At 34.9% G+C, this 20853-nt stretch overlaps 1 protein-coding gene across 1 annotated transcript in view; it reads left to right on the forward strand.

Moving 5' to 3' along the window:
* The window catches only part of LRRIQ1 (leucine-rich repeats and IQ motif containing 1), a 112797-nt gene that overhangs the window by 4047 nt on the left and 87897 nt on the right, over positions 1–20853 (forward strand). The window contains exons 5-13 of the mRNA XM_010561838.1: positions 216–321; positions 1024–1253; positions 3182–3256; positions 3434–4651; positions 5608–5760; positions 7982–8132; positions 13345–13538; positions 14318–14445; positions 20635–20708. Of these exons, the coding sequence (XP_010560140.1) occupies positions 216–321; positions 1024–1253; positions 3182–3256; positions 3434–4651; positions 5608–5760; positions 7982–8132; positions 13345–13538; positions 14318–14445; positions 20635–20708 (2329 nt within the window). The remainder of the gene's footprint in view (positions 1–215; positions 322–1023; positions 1254–3181; positions 3257–3433; positions 4652–5607; positions 5761–7981; positions 8133–13344; positions 13539–14317; positions 14446–20634; positions 20709–20853) is intronic.

Consider the following 20853-nt stretch of genomic DNA (forward strand, 5'->3'; position numbering starts at 1 on the left):
TTTGGGAAATACTCCAATATTTATTACTCTAGAAGACAATATTTTGACTGATATGTTTGCATTATTCAATGTCTAAGGATTCCAGTCAGTAAGTTTCATATTATTGTACTTGTCATGTGATGAAAAGCTTATCCTTGTTCTAGAAGATTTTTTAAAAATGTTCTGCTTTTAAATTTTGTTTCTTGTTTCTTAATGACAATATTAAACTATATTAGGTACTATTTGAAATTGAAAATGAAGACTTGCAGATTGCTACAACACCTAGTTATAATTGTCAGTCGACTAGTGATGAAGTGGTCACCGATGACCATTTTGTTACAGGTAAGAAAATGCATTAGTCATTTGGTTGAGTTGATCTTTAGCATCATTTCACTGTTTTCTGCTTTTCTGTTTTCATGAGTATCATGACATTCTTTGTAAAAAATTACATATTACAGTATGCAATAGATTTTGACACTTCATGAATTGGACATGAGCAAATGCCTGTGCTTTTATTGCATTTCAGGATCACAAAATTATCCTAGTCTTTAATGTCTTAATAGAAAATTGTTTCAAAAAATACTACCCAAAAATGATTTAAATTATTATGAATACAAATGGAAGCCAGATTGGAGGCGCTAACCAGGTTGTACTTTGGCCACTTCTTTTATTTTTTTATTGTCACATTGGCTGGGAACGTTTCCCTTTGGCATGGCCTTTGCATGTTTTGGGGTGGAGTGCATCAGTTATAAAACCCCTGCTGATAGCCACAGAAGACATTCATCCTGAAGCCAAAGTGTAATCCTGAAATACACATAGGTAGAATAAGCATGATTGTAGCAGAGTCAGTAGGTGTGCATCATGATAATAAGATTTCTGATAGAAAAGACTTGCACTGTAGTTCTGATTTCCTTGGGGATATATATTGCTGGCTGTATCAGCACAGAATCCTTTTCTTGTCAGTACTTTAAGACTGTTTAATATCGCCCAATGCTTATTAGGAAATTAAATAAAAGGTTTACTTGGTTGATTACAAATTTGTAGCTGATGTTGAAATGAGTGTAAAGCTTACTCATCATGAAGTAGAAGAAAAGTGTAGACAAGAATTTGAGCAGTGGGAAAAAAGACAAAAGGAGCTTGAAGATGAGAAGAGGAAAAAGTGGAAAGCTGAGAAGGAAGCACAGGAAAAACAAAATGAAGAGGAGCATGCAAGAAGGGTGCAGCGCCTTGAGGAATTTGAGGCTGAAAGAACAAAGTTAGAGCTTCTTCATAAGGTAATTAATGATATTGAAGCCAATCTGTTCCCATCTAGAGTATGTGAATTCAAGATCTAATGTGAAAAAGAGGGTACTATCCCAAACTGTATGACTGTCCTAAACTCTTGTCTACTTGTGCCAAAGTGAGATGTAAGACATATTTAAGTATGATCCGCTGGGTTTTATGCATTTACTGCTTTGATCAACAGTGAATGAATTTGCTATGCGAAATGTTAAATTATTCTCTAGGCTTTGCCCTTACTAAGTTTTTATATTATGACACCAGCCAAAGTACCGGAAATTAGAGTTGTGCTAAATCTCTCACAGATGAAAAATGGTCACTGTGCCTTAACAGAAAATACTTACTTAATTTGGACCTCACACCCCAATTTCACATTAGATGAAAAATCATAGGTGAAGTAACCTGGACCAAAATCATTCAGTTCAGAAATGCTGGTGCTGTGCTTCATCTAGGTAAAAGTTACGATGCTCCCTTTTCTTGTCTGTATCTGGGAAACTGAGTCAGGCTTCATCTACTGAGTTCTGCCACAACAGAACATGACTCCACATGTTGACTGGTTGCATTCTCAGAGTATTTAGTCATGGTTTGCTATAGCATGTGCTGCATACTGCCGGGAAGCATTTGATAGCTCTCCACAAAAGAGCATAAGAATGTGAGGAAACGTAACCCTCAGACATTATACTTGTGGGGCCACAATATTTTATTATTTAGCCTAAATATTTGTGTTTTGAGGGATGCATTAACACTGCATTTTCAGTTAACTGATTTGTAGCTTTCTGAGGAGGTTGGCATCTTGGTCCCAGCAAGGTAATTCAAGTCACCAAAATTAAGGAAGGGCTTAGTGAGTGAAAAGACCTTTGATCTCTGAAGGCCAGTTCAGTGTCTGATATAGCTACTTTTTCAACAGGCTGCAAAATTGGTTAGGCTTCCTCTGCTCTTTGATGTCACGAATCATTTTTGGATGTAGAATGGCTTGCTTTCTCTAGGCAAGGTGGGGCATGTCCCCATACAGACACTGTGGTAGTGCTGTTGCTAGTGCACTCTTTTTGGAGGTGAAAGATGAAGACTAACTTCCCCATTCCAGAAGGATCTAGCTGTCTAGTCTCCTATTATCTGAATAGCATGCTTCTGAGCATGCGTGCAAAAGAGTGCTTAGGCACCTGGGAGACTGTATGCTCCTTTGTTTATACTAGTTCCTTCATATTCTCCTGTATATCTGATTTGGCTGATACTGATTTATCTTGGTTCCACCAGGAGTTATGTGGTTCTGGATCACCTCCTGTTTTTTAGGTACTTACTGTCTGCTAATTGTCAGTCAGATGTAATTCCAGATAATTTGGATATTTTTTTTTCTGATTGAGAATATGTTGGGCAAGGAGAAAAATACTATTTATTTGCAAATATTGAGAAAATAGACTTGAACTTTTATTTTCCATTGAGAAACAATTTAAGTGAAAAAATATTCTTTAGCTTTACTGAACAAAATTCCTGTTTGAAAGATTTTAAGATTATCAGTAACATAGCAATGCAGTTAAAGAGGGACTGTTCGTGCTACTTTCAGAGTGTTTGCTTCTGTTATGTTTCTATTGTCTACCTGTACTTTGAATGGTTGTTTCATAAGTGTAGTTTTCATCTTCAATAGTACTACAGAATTTGGAGAGGAAGGTGGCAGTCGTTTGGGTCAGTACCAAGATGCTGACTCTCTGAAGGTATGCATCTTTCAGTACACGACCAAATCTGCATTACCAATGCAAGTGTCCACTTGTTTATTTTGATCCTCACACAGGTGAGTTTCTCATTTTGATTCAGGCATTGGCAAAAGTGGACTGCTGGAAAGTCAAGAGGATGGGGGAGGTTGGAGAGAGCATGTTTTGTGATGTTCCAGGTTTTGTACAATATTGACTTAGGTTAATTTGTTGTGCAGAAACACCAAACTGCAATAGAAGATCAGTTACAGAAAGAAAAGAAAGCTTGGAGGGACAAAATGATGCAACATGAGGTAAGGTTGTACGGTGAGCTTTTGTCAAAAGACTGTGAGGTTACTATCATATATTTGAGAATAAATGTTATTCTGGAACAGTTAATACACCAGATTCTGTTTATTAATGATAAATATGTGCCAAGACCCGCCCTATTTTAAAAGTGGTTGAAGTCTATCTTAATTGTTTTGGCCTAGGAAATGATCATGAAGCTGCAGTTGCAAATGGAAGAGGAGAAAAAGGCCTTGGAAGAGCAAAAGGCAAAAGAAAGACAACACCTGGCAGAACAACAGAATACAGCAGCTGTGAAAATCCAAGCTAGATTTAGGTCATTTTTAGTCCATAAAAAATATAGTCCCATCTTAAAAGAATGGAAAGATGAAATAAAAAAGAAGCAGAAAATACTAGAAGAAATAGAGAGAGAAATGAAAGAAAAAGAGGAAAAAATGAAGAGGCGAATGGAAGAAAATAGGCAAAAGAAAGAAAAGGAAAAAAAGATACAAGAAGAACTTGAAAGACAGGAATATTTGGAACAGGTGAGGAGGCGTGAGGAATATGAGAAAAAGAAAGAAGGCCTGAGACTTGAAAGAGAAAAACAGCTGGAAATAAGAAGAGAAGAACAGAGAAAACTAGGAGAAAAAAAAGCAAAAGCTGTAATGAGTGAAAGTGGAGAAAACAACAAAGAAAACATAGAAAAGGATAAGCAGACAGAAAATACAAAAGTAATAAGAGAACAGATGAAGGAACTAAATAAGCAAGCAGAGGAACAAAAAGAAAAACAGACTGAAATGATGGATGAAACAAATAATTGGATAATTCCACCAGAAAGAAATTTGACACCAACACCAGACATGCTAGGCTCTGAGAAGGAATACTCTTCTCGAGTAAATAATGAGAACATATACATGGATTCAGTAACACATGTAGAAGAAAATTACTCACAAACTAGAGATCTTAATAAAGCTCCAAATAGTCATACTTCAAAGGATGAATCTGTTAATTTTGGAGCTAATGACATGGTAGAAAATAAGGCAAACAATATATGCAGCAGTCCACTAAATGTCCAGCCAAATGCTAGTAGTAGAGAAGTCACAGATCAATTTTCTCAGTCTGAAACAATGAAGGAAACTGTGTTTCTAATGAAAGATGCTAATGAGGAAGTCAGAGAAACCTGGGAGAACCAGAGAATCCAAGATACAGCTGAGTGTTCCAGTAGCCTAATTCTTCCTGATGATATTGAAAAGAAGAGAATAAACTGGATGAACACATGTAAATCTTGGTCTAAAATATATGAAGAAAACCATAGAAAGCAAGCAACTAAAAAAAAACGACCAAGGAAAAGTTCAGTTAGCAAGATGCCTCCATTAAGTACACAAAAGATAATTCATAGTGGCCCTTGGAGTACTCTGCAGCAGGTAAATATACAGAAGATTTAGAATGAAATGGGAAGCCATACCATCACTTTTTTTTTTTTTTTTTTTTGGTATGTTGGCAGAATGCTGTTTTGGAAGAGGAGGAGATTATTGTTGAGCAGGATATAGAACTCAGTGAGAGTTCCTCTGCACAAGTTCAGAATAAGGGCAATGAGAATGACTTTTGAATTCCCGTGAGCATTGTGGAGCAGACTGGTGTGGTATTAGTCTTCAGATAATTGATAGTATCTTAAGCCTGTAAAAGGCAGGAGCTTCTAGCTCCTATTTTCTGCTAAATTAATATGGTTTTGCCTTTGTATGAGGGTCCATGTTCCAGCTCCTGCTCATCTAGTCCCTTCAGAATTTTGAGAAGATTAGTCTCTTCCAGAAGCAAGACATTGCTGATCAGCTTATAGATGGTGTTTTGCCATAAAGAACACTTCTTGTTTCCCAGGACTTGCTTTTCTTACCAATTCCTAACTTATCACTGTATGCTTGCATTGTGCTCTTGTTTTGGTATCCTCTCTGAGATGACATACTTGACTACATACACTTTTTAGTCTGAATTATTTTTGTCTGTTCTTGTGCACTTACTCATTCTTTATGATAGTGTGATGGGAAACAATTCACACTATTAATTGCTTTGCTTAGTGTTTATCTTCCATCCGTTCAAATTCAATGTCATTAGCAAAGCATCGGTTTTATTTATTTTAAGGTCGATGTTAAAATCAAACAGACTGTTTTCATAATAACTTCTCCCATTTAACAGAGCAAACCCATCATTGCCATCCTTTTCTATATGAAAGGATTAACATTAGTTGCTTGCATTTTCTAAAGTGTTAGTATAATGTAGTTTTGGTCTCTCTTACTTTTTAAAGAAAATAACCATAATGTGACATTGTACAATGAATGTTCAATATACAAACAATTAATTTTTATTTATCAATAAATGAATGTAGGTCACAACACTTACACTCGAAGACTTGCCAGCTTGTAGCCTCTCAACGTTATCTGAGTGTTCAAATCTTCAGGTTTTGACTCTGAGGCGCTGTGGACTAGTTGCACTGGAGGGACTAAGTAACTGCAAAGACCTGAAGTATATCAATGTGGAGGTACTAAGCATATCTGACTCTTTACTATAACCTGGGGAGAACTGCCAGTTTTGCTGCTTAGGTGGTTATGCAGTTGTGTCCACCTGAATATATAACTTTTAGTGCCTTAAGAGCATAGGAATATCAACAAAATACTCCCATATGTGAACAAAGTTATACCAGCAGATTTGCATTGCATCAAACAATTTCCATTGTACTAAAGCAACATCCTGCAAATTAATCAAGCTATACTAAGAAAAGTGCACGATAGTATCAGTATAGGATTAGCGTTAGTATGGCATGGTGATAGATCTTCGTTACCTCAGTCTTTCTGATTCATGAGTGGGCAGATGCTGTTCACCATAACAGGTGCTCAGCTTAAGCAGGAATAGGTAGCAGGAAGAGTCCTTTGCCGTACACACCTTGAACATTAATTAAAATTACTCGCATATATGCTCAAGGAACAGTATAGTGAGTTACACTAGAGGCATAATGTCTAGGTACTTGCTACTGCGCAGTGTCTTACATGGCCTTGTAAGTTTAATGACTAAAGAAAACGTTTTGCTCTGTGATGCATCTTGGTTCCAGAACTTGATTTACATGAAACAACTCTGTTCACATTTTTTATTTCACGTGTTTTAACAACACCAATTCACAAGAAAGTTAATATGCCTTTATTATTCGTAGAAATCTTGAATGTTTCTGCTGGCCCAGTAACTGGTGTTCTTTCCAAAGTATGGGGCTTTTGTTGGTTTTGGTGTTTTTAATTAAATGCGGAGAAGAGAGCTGATAATAACTATAGTTAAAGGAGTGTTGTCTGTCTGGTAATTAGAACTTTGCAATAGGGCAGGTTCAAATACCTGTGTCCTTTTCTCAGTTTTCTTATCTATTCAGAATGTAATTTCTGGGATTTGATCATTTTGGGTACCTCAAAATACAAGAGCAAAGTATTAGTATAAGGTCATAATATATATCTAAGTTGCCAGTCTTACTAAGATTGGTATTTATATATAATTTTTTTTAGATCAAATACTGTCTCTTACAGAACAGTTTTGGTTTTGTGGGTTTTTTTATTTTAAAATGTTAGACTTTAAATAATATACAGGATTGCCTCACTGGGATATGTGAGGATAATTTAGTTAAGGACAAGACTCTTAGATATACTTTTAAGTATGCTTTATTAATAACTTAATAATTATATATATTGTTAATAATAATACTTTATACTTTTGCTGTGCCAGCTAATGTGGCTAACCTTAATGAAGAAACAGCCTCTTTTGTGACAGCTGAAACAGTCCAATATTGTTTCATGGGTATTTCTCACATAGCTAAAGCAGCTGCCTTTGTTTCTCTTGGGCATTCATTTCTGCTTGATATTGCCCCTCATTTCTGTTCATACAAAAGCTAACATTTAAGCTATATCAGTTCTTTGCTTTAACTTACTGATGCAACTGAAGGGGCTGTCCAAGGGCAGGAATCAGTGTTACGGCTTCCAAAGGAAACCTCTACATATCTATGCCTGCAGCTGAAGGTAGCACCTAAATTTAGTCATCATGTTAATTCTGGAATAAGAATTAGGCTCTTTGGCTTAATCACTTTGTTACAAAGGCAGGGAATTTAAGTTTTGTTTGTTTAAGCATCTGCAGGTGAAAACCAGAAGAAAACAGCAAGGGAAGCAAATAGTGAAATAAAAATCCAAGGAAGCATTACTAAAATGGCCTGGGGAGGGGGATGTTAAAAGAGCAAGATCTCTTGGGGGAAGAACATTAACTGAGAACAGTCTTAATATTTGTGACCAAAATACCTCTAAATGCAGATTTTCACTACTAGTAAATAGGATTCCAGCAAAGTCATAGCTGTCTTCATTAGTGTCTAGTAAATTTGATGGTTTCTATGCAGTTCTAGTTCAGTCTCCCAGGATTTGGGAAGCTAGGAAAGCGTATATGGAAAAGACCACTCTGTCCTTAAATTATCCTTATGCTTTTTGTTTCAACTTATGCACATTTTCTGAGGCAGAATGAAGTTCAACATGTATTTTTGTTCTATCGCAACAGGACACAAAAGGCAGTTTCTGTGACTCATCAATTTATTTTCCTAATGGAAAAAAATAAGAGATGCCCTTACTCCTAGCTAGAAGTCTAGGATAAAAAAAAGCAAAGATGACAATCTACCATATTTTTACACTTAATTCTGCGATTTCACTTTACGTGCTATTTAATATTCTCATTTTCCTTTATTACAGGAAAACAACATTCAGATGATTGACTGTGAAAATCTAGAAAATCTCTGTATTCTGATTCTGAATAAGAACCATCTTTCATCAGTTTGTGGCTTAGATGGCTGCATAAATCTCCAAAATCTTGAACTTTCCTACAATAGAATCACTCGAATTGGTAAGAAAATTAATGAAAAATTATTCTAATTTGTATAACAATATTTGTGCTGTTTGTATTCAGAATTTTACTTCCCTTGCATTCAGGGCCAGCCAGCTGCTAAGCCCTGATTCCCTAAGGAGAATGAGGAAGCAGACTTAGAACAGACCTGCATTCTAAAAGATACTCAACTTCACATTTATTTGTAGTATGGCTTAGCTGCTGCCATATATTCCATCTGCCAGGTCATATAACTATTGTCAGCCAAAAAGAACTAAAAATCTTTCTAGAAGGGCCCCTAATATTACCTGCACTAACTCAATTGGGATATGTGAGTAGCCTGAGTTCAGTTTATCTGCAGAAACAAAATTAATATAAAGCCTAACCTCACAATTGCAGAGAATTCCAGTGTGTTCCTGACTGACACAGTAGGTAGTTACATAGAAATTGTATTGTCTGACTCTATGAACCATGCTAACACTGGACCATGGCCTCTCTTTCTACTAAAATGCTGCCCATTCTGGCTCCAAACTATTGTTCTGTATTTCCCTCCCACTTTGGCTCTTCATTGCTGCTCATTGCCCCAAAGCTGGAAAAAAGAATGAGTCTAAGGTAAAATCGTGCAAAATCGTTTAGGCACAGCAGGTGTGCCAACCCCTATTATATTTACGAAGGCAGTTGTATTTGTCAGGTCCAGCAATGGGCAGGCAACAGGTGTACCTTTAGCATGCAGTCAACGAGTTAGAATTTACATGCACCCAGACCACTCAATACATGAAATCTTTCTGCTAGAAGACAGATGTTTTCTGTTGGCCAGCCAGGAATTTTTCATGTAGTGAACAAGTGTTTGCCTCTCTGCTTGAATTGCTGCTGGGACTGTAAAGTGCCTAAGGGGAAGATACTGTGTGTCAGCTTCTGGCAAGCCAAAAATACTGCATTGTGAGCCTTGTGTTATGTAGATTTGGCATAGATGTAATCAGGATCCAGGGCATTTTCTACTGACAAAAGGTCAGGAAAGTGTAGTGCAGTGAAAATAACCAAGAGCTTTGCTGTATGTAAGTGGAGAAGCCAGTTTTTTGTTTTTAGAATGATGTATGGAGGGAAGACCATTAGTGATCCCTCAAAAGCAACATTAACAGTTGAGAAAAGGTAGTAGTAAATTGCCAGATCATTACTTGAAAGGGAGCTCTCAAGGCTTGAAAGCAGCAAATTTCCTTCAAGAAGGCAGCACAGCAGATAGAACAGAACTGGATTTAACAGCCTCTCTATACTCTAGGGACTTGGGTTTTGGTGCATGACATACTGTGAAATTTGTAAAGGCCACCAAAATACAGGTGACTATATAACTTCAGTATTATAGTCTTAACAGAGGTGAATCTTCAGAGATTTGTCCATTGAAATAAAATCTTCTGGTCAAGAAAAAAAATTGCATGTGCTGCAGTTTTGTATAAATTGAAACATGAAACCTGAAAAGGTGATTTTCTGGTTGTATTCTTAGTCTGTGCTAAATCTAAAGGTGTTGCTTGGAAAGACTGCAGAGCTGGGAATGGAAAGGAGATAAGAAGATTTTTATTTTAATTTTATTTGTCTTGATTTAGATTTTTAATTTTTTTTTCCTGCTGGACAATTATTAAGCAGATAGATGAAACACATTCACATAAGACATTTATATAAAGAAATGGTTTCCACTGTTAAAAAAAAAGGAGACTGAAACAGTATGAACATGGATAATGCAATTCTGTGATAAATAACAAGGGCATAGCAAACAGAAATGTGAAAGCTTAAAAAAATCTGTAGATTTAGAGGGTTTAACGTTGATATTTCTAGTATTTTTTGCTAATATGTGCAAATTTGGGATGTTAGTATTTGTGAACAGAATTTATAATACCTGGGAACAAAGGTGCTGGAATATCAATGTTTACTGTAAAAGCGTATTAGTTCCCTAATGAGGAACAATAAAATAAACTGGTTAAAGAAGCTTCATCTATATCCTTGTGGCCAATAATGCTGGATAAGATTTTTATTCAGATTTATCTCATTTGATAAAAATGTCTGCAAGATTGCTGTAATAATGACATAGTGTTAGTGGATGACATGTAGGAATGTGGCATCTGTGTGGAATGTAGTACCTTTGTACAGGCCAAGTGGAGTAAAATCCTCTCGTACTTTCTGTTTTGTGCAGTGTGAGTGGGTAAATAAATGTTCACAAAAATCAGCTTGGAATGTCTTTCTCCTCTCCAGAATTGCTTTGAGGATGTCTGGTTAAAACAGATGCATAATACAGGATTTATTTCATACAATAACATATTGGTTTTAAGTAGTTGCATAGAATACACAAAAATAGATTTATGGGTTTTAAGAAGTTAATGTATCCCTCCCATCCGTAAATCTTGCAGGATGTCCCTTAGCAATTTTGGAAGCTGCAGTGCTGTGCAATGTTCTCGGTTCATTCAGCTTTAACAAAGTCTGGGGGCTTTTTGCTAAGAAGTAAGGCTTATTTATGTTTATAATACTTCTGTTTTAATAACTTACTGTAGGAAACTTCAAGCACGCTGTGATTTCTTTTTTCTTTTTTTTCTCCTCCCATTGAAATATAGCATCAGTAGGGAAAAGATTAGAATTGCCAGAAAACCCTTAAAAATAACAGTAAAAGTATGAGAAATATGTCTTAATTATGCTTTTCCACTTAAGAATGCATGATCACAAATTAATTAATTGTGTCAGTAATACACTGAAGTTCAGTGCATATGTTTGTCCTTGGAAGATGAATGCTTTACTTAAAGATTTTCTTACACAAAAAGTAGCATTTTGACTTAAATCAGAGAATACTCTTTTGTAGGGTGTCTGTATTGCCATAGTATCTTGGCTGAAATCCTGGCAGTGCTACGAATAGCAATGCATAACCATGGATAATTGTAAATGCTCCTTTGGAACTCCTCTTTTTAAGAAAGCACGTAGAGGTTTTTTTTGTCAGACACCTTTCCGTTTTGGGTGGGGTTTTTTATGTGTTTTTTCATCTTCATGTTCACTGTCAGCTTTCACTCCTCTCTTATCATTCATCTTTGTGACACATAGAAGTTACTTCAGGACTGCATTGATAGGTAGGATAGAGTCCCTCGCTAACAGACCCCAGCTGCACTTTGCAAATTCCTAAGAGCTACTTACATAAAGGTTCTCCACAAACCTTGCTGAAACCATATGTTTTTCAACAGAATGCGTTTTCCCATATACTGCTATAGCTATTGTTGGTTGCATCATATGTAAAACAGACAGTATCTTCTGGAAATGTGCAGAAGACTTTCATGCTTATTTTTAATTTTGCATGTGTGCAGAAGAAACATTAAAATACCATCTCTTTGTATTAGATTATACTCTCTTGTATATGTTTCTGTTGGACTGCATTTGATAGTTCCAGAATAGATTGTGACCCCATTGTATGTAGCCTTGGCATGTCTGTTCCGAATGACATTTGATCTAATTAAACAAGACAGATGAGGAGAAGGAGATGTTAAAAAGGTGCTTTGTGTAGCATGTAGAATAGGAAATTTCCAGATCTTGTATTAATTCCTTGCCTTTTCTTACTGTGTGTGCAGTCTCTCCTCTCTGTCCCACTCCAGACTAATTCAGTGCTTTAAAACTTTCCAGTACTGCTATGCTGATAACTTAAAAGTGGAGATTTAAGGACTGCTCTCGTGAGGAAGTCTTGGGAGCTGTTAATTTTAACAGTCTGAAACTAATTTTTTTGAGACCACTAGATGGTGCTGGTTCCTTTTTTATTTTATGCAAGCATAAAAGAAAATACAGACCAGGATCTTGCAGTCAGGATAATATCCATGGGCATGTTTGAAATTCTTTCAGAATAATTAAAGGTTTGTATATTTATTTCCTAAAGCACAGTTTTGAAGTTACAGTATGGGACATTTGTTTTAGATTTAGGATGATATCTCTTCAATATCAGGCGATTGTGTTATTTCCACTAGGTGCTTTCCTTTTTTGAATTACTATGATTCAAAGGCCTATATTTGATTGGTGTTTTTTAAAAAATGTGCTACTAGTTTTGGCATTTAATTTTTTACTTCTGTTTTCTCCTTATCGTTAATTTTCTTTTTTAAATTCTGCTCTGTATTCTCAATAATCTATGGTGCAAACTGGCCTCTGGTCTCATAATTCAGTTTATTCTCAGAGGACAATCACAAAGACATTCGCCTCTGTAAAGCTCACCCAACTTCCTTTTGGGAACTTGGGAAGTTTTGGGTAAGCTAAAGATGAGACAAAGTAAAACCATGTGAAGAATACATGAAAGAAAAGTAAATTCAGAAATTCCTTATTTTAGATATGTTTTGTAAAGGATGTCCCTTCAAAGGAGTTTTACTACAGAGGTACAGAAAAACTGCTTGGACCTGTAGCAAGTCAGATGCATCAGTGCCATTGCAGAATATCTAGCATGTGTAAGACCGTGGAAAGACAGAGTGATTTTTGCTGTTGTAAGAGGATGATTTGGGAAAAATTCTGTGAAAGAAACAGATGCTGACAGGAAACTTTTCCATTGCATCTTTTTGGGCTAGAGATGGCACACATTCTTGCTCTTACACTAGCTGGCAGGAGTAACTTGAGAGTCTAATGGCTATAGAAGTATAGCTTTATACTTAAAGGCACTAAATTTTCTTCATAAATTTCTTCATTAAAAATATTTTGTGACATAATTCCGTAAACAAGATGCTCTTTAATAGAGGTGGTGCTGGTCTAAGTTTTAACACAATTTGTTCTCACCTTGCTGATAACTTAAAAAAAAAAAACAACCAAACTTTTAAAATTGAAATAATGAAAATTAACTTTTAAACATAAATACTGTTTCCATTCTGAGGGGTGATTTTAAGAGGGTTGTTAGCATTTCACAGAGCCCATAGGTTCTGAGTAGCAGTTAGAAAGTGCTTAAAGCATAGTAAATATAGTTTATCACTAAAAGAATGTTCTGCTCCAACAGAAGTGCTAAAGGGGTTATGAACTGTTATTGTTGCTTGGTTAACAGGACCAGAAATTTGTGAACGGTATGCATTCTAGAGTTGATAGGGTCAAAATACAGTAATTATTTTTAAACCTTAGACAGGACTAATATTAATTGTTACTATAGATAGTATAAATATATTGAAAGTCCAGAGTTTTCTTAGTACTTGAAAACCAACAGACTTTTATTTCATTATGGCTTAATTTAGCTAAAGTCTTTAATTTTCAGGTGGTCTGGAATCATTGAAAAATCTTCAGCAGTTAATTGTGGACCACAATCTGTTAATCAGCACAAAAGGTCTTTGTGAGGCACCTACTCTCATTCACCTAGACTGCTCTTTTAATCATCTCACACAAATTGAAGGCATTGAGAATTGTGGCCTACTTCAAATCCTGAAGTTGCAAGGCAATAACCTCCAGGAGGTAAAAGCTTTGAATTCAGTAGCTGTAGTGCATACATCTTTCTTAACAGTCATATATTTCACAATGCTGATCATGTGCTCTTTGTTTGCTGTGGGATATTTCATACTCTTAGGTAGGCTTTTTTTCCCCTGTTAGAGGGAGATTTTTTCAAAGATACAAATGGCTAGCAGTTATGTGTTTTCTTGCTCCTAAGTCCTTTTAAAATTGGCCTCTCAGTAATTATATTTATCTCCTTTGTTCATAGCATCTAGTCTTCAGTTTGTGTTATATGATGCAGATTTTTTGTTTAAAATGTAACAAAATATTATTATTGTTACGTATAAGTAATAGTTCAGACTAACTTTATGTTTGCTGATCCTCCAAAAGTTGAAGGTTTTGCTGCAGCATTTAAAGGAGCAAAGTAGTTTGCTAACTGTACACTCAGTCATATTTACTAACAATGATTCTCTTACGAATCCAAGGGAGGAAAATCATTGTCAATACGCAGCAAATAACTGCATGAATAAAATAGTAAGACTGTGGCTGTTGGGCTTTTTTGTTGTTGTTAAATTTACATTGACTATTCAGACTAGATAGAAGACAGTAAAAAATACTTACCACCTGATATGTAGAAATTATGTGTGACAACTGGTACATACACAATAAGGAAATGATACATATATCCAAAATGTGGGGTTTGCTTGTATTTAGTAATGATTTATAAAAAGCATCTGGTAAGCATTCCATTGTTGTTTCTCTAATTTATATTAATTTTAAATAACCATCTCTTTTCTATTTAGCTTCCAAGACTGGAAAATCATGTTCTCCTAAGAGAACTATATTTGGATGACAATAGCATTTCTGCTATGAGAATGCTTTCTTTGTATTGGTTGCCTCTATTGCAGGTTCTTTTGCTGTCTCAAAATAGGTAAGCAAGAAACGTTCTTCCACTTACAAAACTGATACGGAGGAATTTACTAATATAACACTTATCTGAAAAGTATAATTCTCAGTATGGTTAAAATATCACTGTCTTTTCCAGATATTCTTTGAAAATATGTGGTTGACAAGTAATGACATTGACTACGTTTAGCTAAGAAAATTTGAAACAGCATTAACTATGAAAAGTAATTTTTTTCTATTAGAAGTTATGTATATATATGCAAATAATTTTTGAGCATTGTGGCATTATTAAAACCATGGTGTTTCTTTTTTTCCTTTCTTTAGCAATTGTTGCTAGAGTATGTCTGTCAAACTTCATATTTCACAGCTAGCTTATTCAAAACAGACTTTGAAGGCTATGTTAAGTGCAACTACTAGAGTTAAAAAGGGCAAATGAGAATGCTGGTTTTTCTTTTACATACATATGTTAATGCTCTCCAAAACAAGCATATTTGCTTTAATTTTTCACTCGTATGGTTCAGTTTGAAAGGTATAAAATGAAGAAGGATCAAGACAAGCAGTATAAAACTAGATCATTCACTCAAGTACCCTGTAATTAGCTTTCTGTTCATTTTCTAAGCTAATCTGTACATCTGTAGAGTTAGAGTAACCAGATATTCAGGAGTCAAAATTGTTATTTCCCCACCCCATTTTTCTCAATTTAAGTTCTGCTAAAAAAATAAGGAAAAAATATTATAATTTACAATGTTAGTACTAAAATGAATTTTAAATTAGTATAAATTAATTATTTTTCTATACTGTGACCATTTTGCTCTGAACAAGATTGATCTCAGCTAAACAAATAGAATATGCTCTGTTGCACACAATGTACAGAATACACACTCTTAACTGGTCACTTCACTCTTCTGTTACTGAAGAGGAGATGCTTTTAGAGTGTGATTCATCTGCCATTTTTAGCCATTTCCTTTGAGACTAGTCATACCCTACAAGTGCCTGATCATCCTCATTGACTACTAACAGTCAAAATGACCAGCTCATATGTAGGTGTCAACATTTAAATAGATGAATCCCATCCGATATGACATTTAGTTCAGCAGAGTCAACTGTAGCTGGGAGCCTGTGGGAGAAAAGATCTGTAAGACTGAGTCCATTATAAGGAATGTCCTTCATGGAAAATTATTATTGTCTAATCATATACAACCTATATTTTTATATAACTTTTCAGATTGTTTTCGCATCATCTCTAATGAAGTAGTATGCATGTAAACTCTTAGACATAAGTGTAACACCTAGCTATATTTACAGAATCGAATCTTCAAGTTACTGGGCTTTTAGGTGTTTTTTTGTTCTTTTATTAATTTTTCTGGAGTTTGGAGAAAGTGCTTCCTGCCTGTGATTAGCAAGAGCATTTTTTAAGTGTTAGATTCTGAATCATAGGTATTGATTTAATTCATGTTCTTTGCTTTTTTCTTGTTTTTTTCTTGTCCTTTCAGCTTTTTGTGGAACATGCAGTAATGTGGCTCTATCTTCTTGTAGTTTCCTCTTCTTTCTCTGGTTTGTTTTTTGTTAACATTAAGGTTAACTATACTGTGTGTAATAAAAAGTTTGCAAAACTGCTTGAAGACCTCATGTGCCTGCTAGGGAGAGAACAAACTTAGGAGCATGGTCTCAGGCATAGCTTGAATGCAGCCTCTGGATCTAGGTTGTACTGGACTGGCCTTGTAGATGTACCTTATGTCACTCACCTATCCCATGATCTTACAGTTTTTAATGTCCATTGTAGTGCTTATTCTGGTTTTCCAGTGGCCAAGCTGAGATGCAGTGTTTGGTCCACTGAGTTTCTTCTGATGGGCTGGGAGAAAGCATATTTTTGCATCAGCAAACTTGATGTGCTGAAAATAAACACACCTCCTCCCCAGACAATTCCCTTTCTTTCCTTGATGTATCTGTAGCTTATCTCAAATCTTTGTGGCAAACAGGACAAGATAGCCTTAAATGCATATTAAAAGCCTCAAAATTCCTGGCATTTCAGTAGCCTGCTCTGTTACACTCACTTTATGTACACTTATAAGCAGCTCCATATGTGTGTGCTATAGCATAAGTAACTCGATGTTCTAAAGAAACAGTGAATGTAATGGAGTAAGCTGTTGAAAGAAAAGCTGTTTCTTTACTTTTATCCTACAGCTAGTGCAATTTTGTGAATTTTTTTCAAGGGTGCACTGAGTGCCATTTCCTTTTTACTGATTGCAGGAAGCCCATATAATGGCAATGCTGTGAATCTGTATTCTTTCTAAAAGTGAAGTACTGTGAAAAGAAAATTCTTACACTAATTTACAGGTTTTTTTATTCCTGAGTTGCTTTGTCTGTATTATAAACCAGAAATTGCCAAAGATAAAACTCCAAAAATTAATTTTTTTTTAAACCTACAATCTAGCAACAAGGATTTATAATATAACAGGTAGTGATTAACTCCTTCAAATATAAAAATGGCAGCTATTTCACCACTACTGCTTTTATTAAGTGTTTTATTGTGGCTTTCACATACAAAGCATATACTTGCTCAAAGTCCAATTGACCAAAGCCAATGATGGATATCTTCTTGACTGGGTTACTGCAGAATTGGGACTGTGAAGACCTGTGCTCTATTTTATAGCAGCTGGAGAATGCAACTGCTAAGTTAGTTTAAAAGGCACATTTTCTTTTTTTTCTGTTGCGGATAAAGATTTAGGTGTAGGAGTGAAAAACCTTGCCCCTGGGACTAAAATTAATACATATTTAATATGTATTAAGAATTCATGTGGTATTTATATTTACATGTAATCCCACTTAATTATGTAGCTTACTTGATAATGTCTTTTTCATTTAAAAGTTGTACAGCTACCTGCTGTTCAGGTAGCCGTTACTCCCCGCCCCCAACTTCAAAACAGACAAATCTATCCCTCTTAAAATTTCTGTTTTAATATGGCATTAATATGGCAAAGTTCTTTTTTTGCTATCTCTTGTTTTTCGTTAAGATAACTTAAGTGTGATAGATAAAAATTTAATATTTAAAAAAATGCAGTCATCTGCAAAAATTCCTTTTTTTTAGGAAACTGGTTTGGCCAGAAACAAATTCTCTGTGAACATGTTGCTCCCATGTTTTTGCAACTAGATGCATACTATTCCTAAAAAGCTTATAACAGAAATGCTAAAAAGTCAGCTCTATGCTTTTTTAATACGTATTGTGCTCCCTACTTAAATATATATGGTATCTGTATTTTTAACCTAATTTCTCAGATGTAAGAATTGAATTAACTGTCATTGCAAGCCATCACATTTTGAGAATTTGACCACTTTTCCAGAGCCCTCATAATAAATTTAAATGTCATTGGATGTTGAAATAAGTCAGTCATGAAAAAGCTATACTTATGTATAGTGTTTTTCTCCATCCTATCCTTACCAGTCTATATTTTTTTGATCACTTTCAGTAATTCTTTGCTGGTGATAAGTTTATCTCTGAGTATGTGGCATCATGGGCAAGATAGTAGAAGTACTGTCTACTAGAGTGTTCAAGAAACAAGTGGCTAACTGGCAGATTTCCTACATTATATTTGATTACTACTTAGAAATATGATGAAAATTTCAAACTAAAATATTTTTATTTTTAAAGAATGAAAAAGAAATATGGGCTTTACTTAAAGACCTAGACTGATATAAGTTTATTTTTAATTATTTTGCCCTCCTTCCTGCTAACCTCTGATTAACATCAATGATAATTTTTCTGGGGAAAGGCAGATGCACAGCAGGATTTGCACCATCCCAAGCAGTAACTGCTATTCATGTTCAGAAAAGCAATCTTTATTTTCTCTGATGCATACTTGCAACTATTCTAGTCTCTTAAATCTTGTTTTCTGACAGAGTTTCTGTGGTTATCTGTGTCCTGTCCTGCTACAGCCTTAAATGGGAGCAGAAAGAGGAAGCTATAGCTTGCTTTTTTGTGAATATCTTTTACTTTTGTGTCTTCTTTGTAATTTATATCTCTCTTATGCCCAGGGCTAATGTGACAAGGTCAAGTAGTATTAAGTTTTCAGTAATGTCCTTTGTCTTTCTGGTTTGAATTTTCTTAGGAAAAAAATTAACAAAGAATGTCAGTAAAGGGAAAGCTATAGAATGACGGGGAAATGTTTTAACTCTCATAATGCCAACGGCAGGCAAGGGTAGTGCAGTAGACAATTTCTAATTCACCACAGCATAGACTGATAAAGATCCAGAGAAGTCTGTCATTATAAATAAAAAAATACTGCATTATCTTTTGACCCTTGTGCAAAGTACAATGTTTATTTTCCTGGATATTTCTGAATATGTGAATCTATAAACTGAATCATGGATTTTCAGTCTTTGCAGCCATACTGTTAGCCACTAATATCTATGATGGTATTTGTTACAAATATTAAATCTATTTATGTACTATTAACTGGTCATGAGAACCTAAAATGCTGATATTTGTAGTACTGTGTACAGATCTACGTATAAGGCTTAATGCTTTTTAGAGTTAATACTTTTTCGTATTTATTTGATTCCATAGAAATCTGGCAGGGAGGTAATAGAACTAAATAGGACTACAACCAGGACAACTTTACGGTATAGTTTGAGAAAGAAATGGAAGTACAGTGACACATACTCAGTTGGCTATATACCTGTTTTTCTGAATTCACTATTAAAAAATTATGTTGTCATATAGAAATACTTGTCAACTGAATGTGGAAATGATTTTTTTTTTCTGTTTTGCATATGGTCAAATTTTCAGTAAGATTAAAGAATCTACAACCAACATTTGGTCCAGAATTTTTGTACCAAAGTTAAATCCAGCTCTGTATTTCAGTTGTAATGCCTGTGCTGGAAACACAACACATTCACATAGCAACAAATAAGCATTTTTGGCTCTGACCAGTTCTAAGTTTGTGGAGTGAGTAGGTTTCATTTTTTTGCATGATCCTCTTTCTAACTATAAGAATTCTGATTTATAGCTTTCAAAAGCACTATAACCATCAGAAAATACTGCTTTCCATGAAAGTTAGCAGTCACAAAGTGACCACGCACATTGCCATTGGTGTCGCCATTCTCTCATTATGCTTAGGCCTTGTCCTTAGAGGGATGAAACAAGTTATCTAAACGTGTATTTTTTTTTTTAAAAAGATAGTTGATTTAGTATGTGCTTATACATAAACATTCTAGTTTAAGTTGAAGACTGAGGGTTTTTGCATCTTGATTTTAATTTTTCCTCCCTCTTTCATATTTAACATAAAACAAAATAAACTTTTTAATCTGAAAGGTAATATTTGGAAATAGCCTGGCAGCTGATTGAACCATTCAACATTCATTCTTAGTTGCACCAATGCAAGTTTGTAAGTAAAGAAACTTGAATAACACTGGACGCTAATGTTTTAATAATAGTCATTATACACATCTTACAGTCCAAAATCCTTTGTACAGATGAATGTCGGCTCAGTTTCCTTACATTTGCTCTTCAGTACTACAGATAAGAATTTTGTCATGGCTTTACTACTGCTTTGCTGCGTTATTGCACAAGAAAAGCTCTGATATGTAGAGAACAGTAATTCCATAAGAGTCTGTATAATAGGCACCTATTTGACACTGTCTTACAGAAGTAGAAAGACAGAGGAAGCACTGAAAATATATTACAGGACAGTGCAGCCTTGACCTGTTCAGAAATAGAACTGTGACAATGATTATGTTAGTTTTAGGATCTAGGAAGTAATGTACTGAGTGGAGAAGAGAAACAAACTGAGAAGAAGTTTGAGCAATGAGAAATGAAGGAAGAGGAAAGAAGAAAAGCAGATATTCTTTCTTCTCGAGAATCAGGGCCCTCTGCTAGTTTCGTTCTAGTTATGGTGCCTAAAGGAAAGCCAAATGAGTTGTGTAAATTTTACAAGACTTCAGATCCTCTGCACTAAAGGCAAGAAACAGAATGAAATATTTACCACATAAAACAAAACATTAATGAGTAAATATTAAAAACTGAGCTACTGAGAAGACTAAGAAATGCCTTCAAGTTAAAATTTCAGTAATTAGTTCTAGCACCTTGGATAGCTAAATTGGTATTTTCTTATTTACATGAGTAAATTTTCATAACTATAAAAGATTCTGGTGCCTTTCTGTTATCAAACTTCTGTTTTATCTAACTGAAAAAAACCCTCTTCTGTTCTGTTCTTAGATTAACTGAGCTTGTGCCTTTAAATTCATTTGTGTCTTTGGAAAAGCTGGATATCAAAAATAACTGCTTGTCAGGTGAGTTGTATAAAAAAAACCATAAAACCCTATCCAAACAAGAACTTCTTAATTAAACTATAAACTTATTTGAATTTGATTTGTTCTCATTTATTTATGAGATATTTATACAGAGAACATATAAATATTTTCCAAACATGGATGT

This window comes from Haliaeetus leucocephalus, unplaced genomic scaffold, assembly GCF_000737465.1.
Source record: "Haliaeetus leucocephalus isolate CR32 unplaced genomic scaffold, Haliaeetus_leucocephalus-4.0 Scaffold151, whole genome shotgun sequence".
Taxonomy (NCBI): Eukaryota; Metazoa; Chordata; class Aves; order Accipitriformes; family Accipitridae; genus Haliaeetus; species Haliaeetus leucocephalus.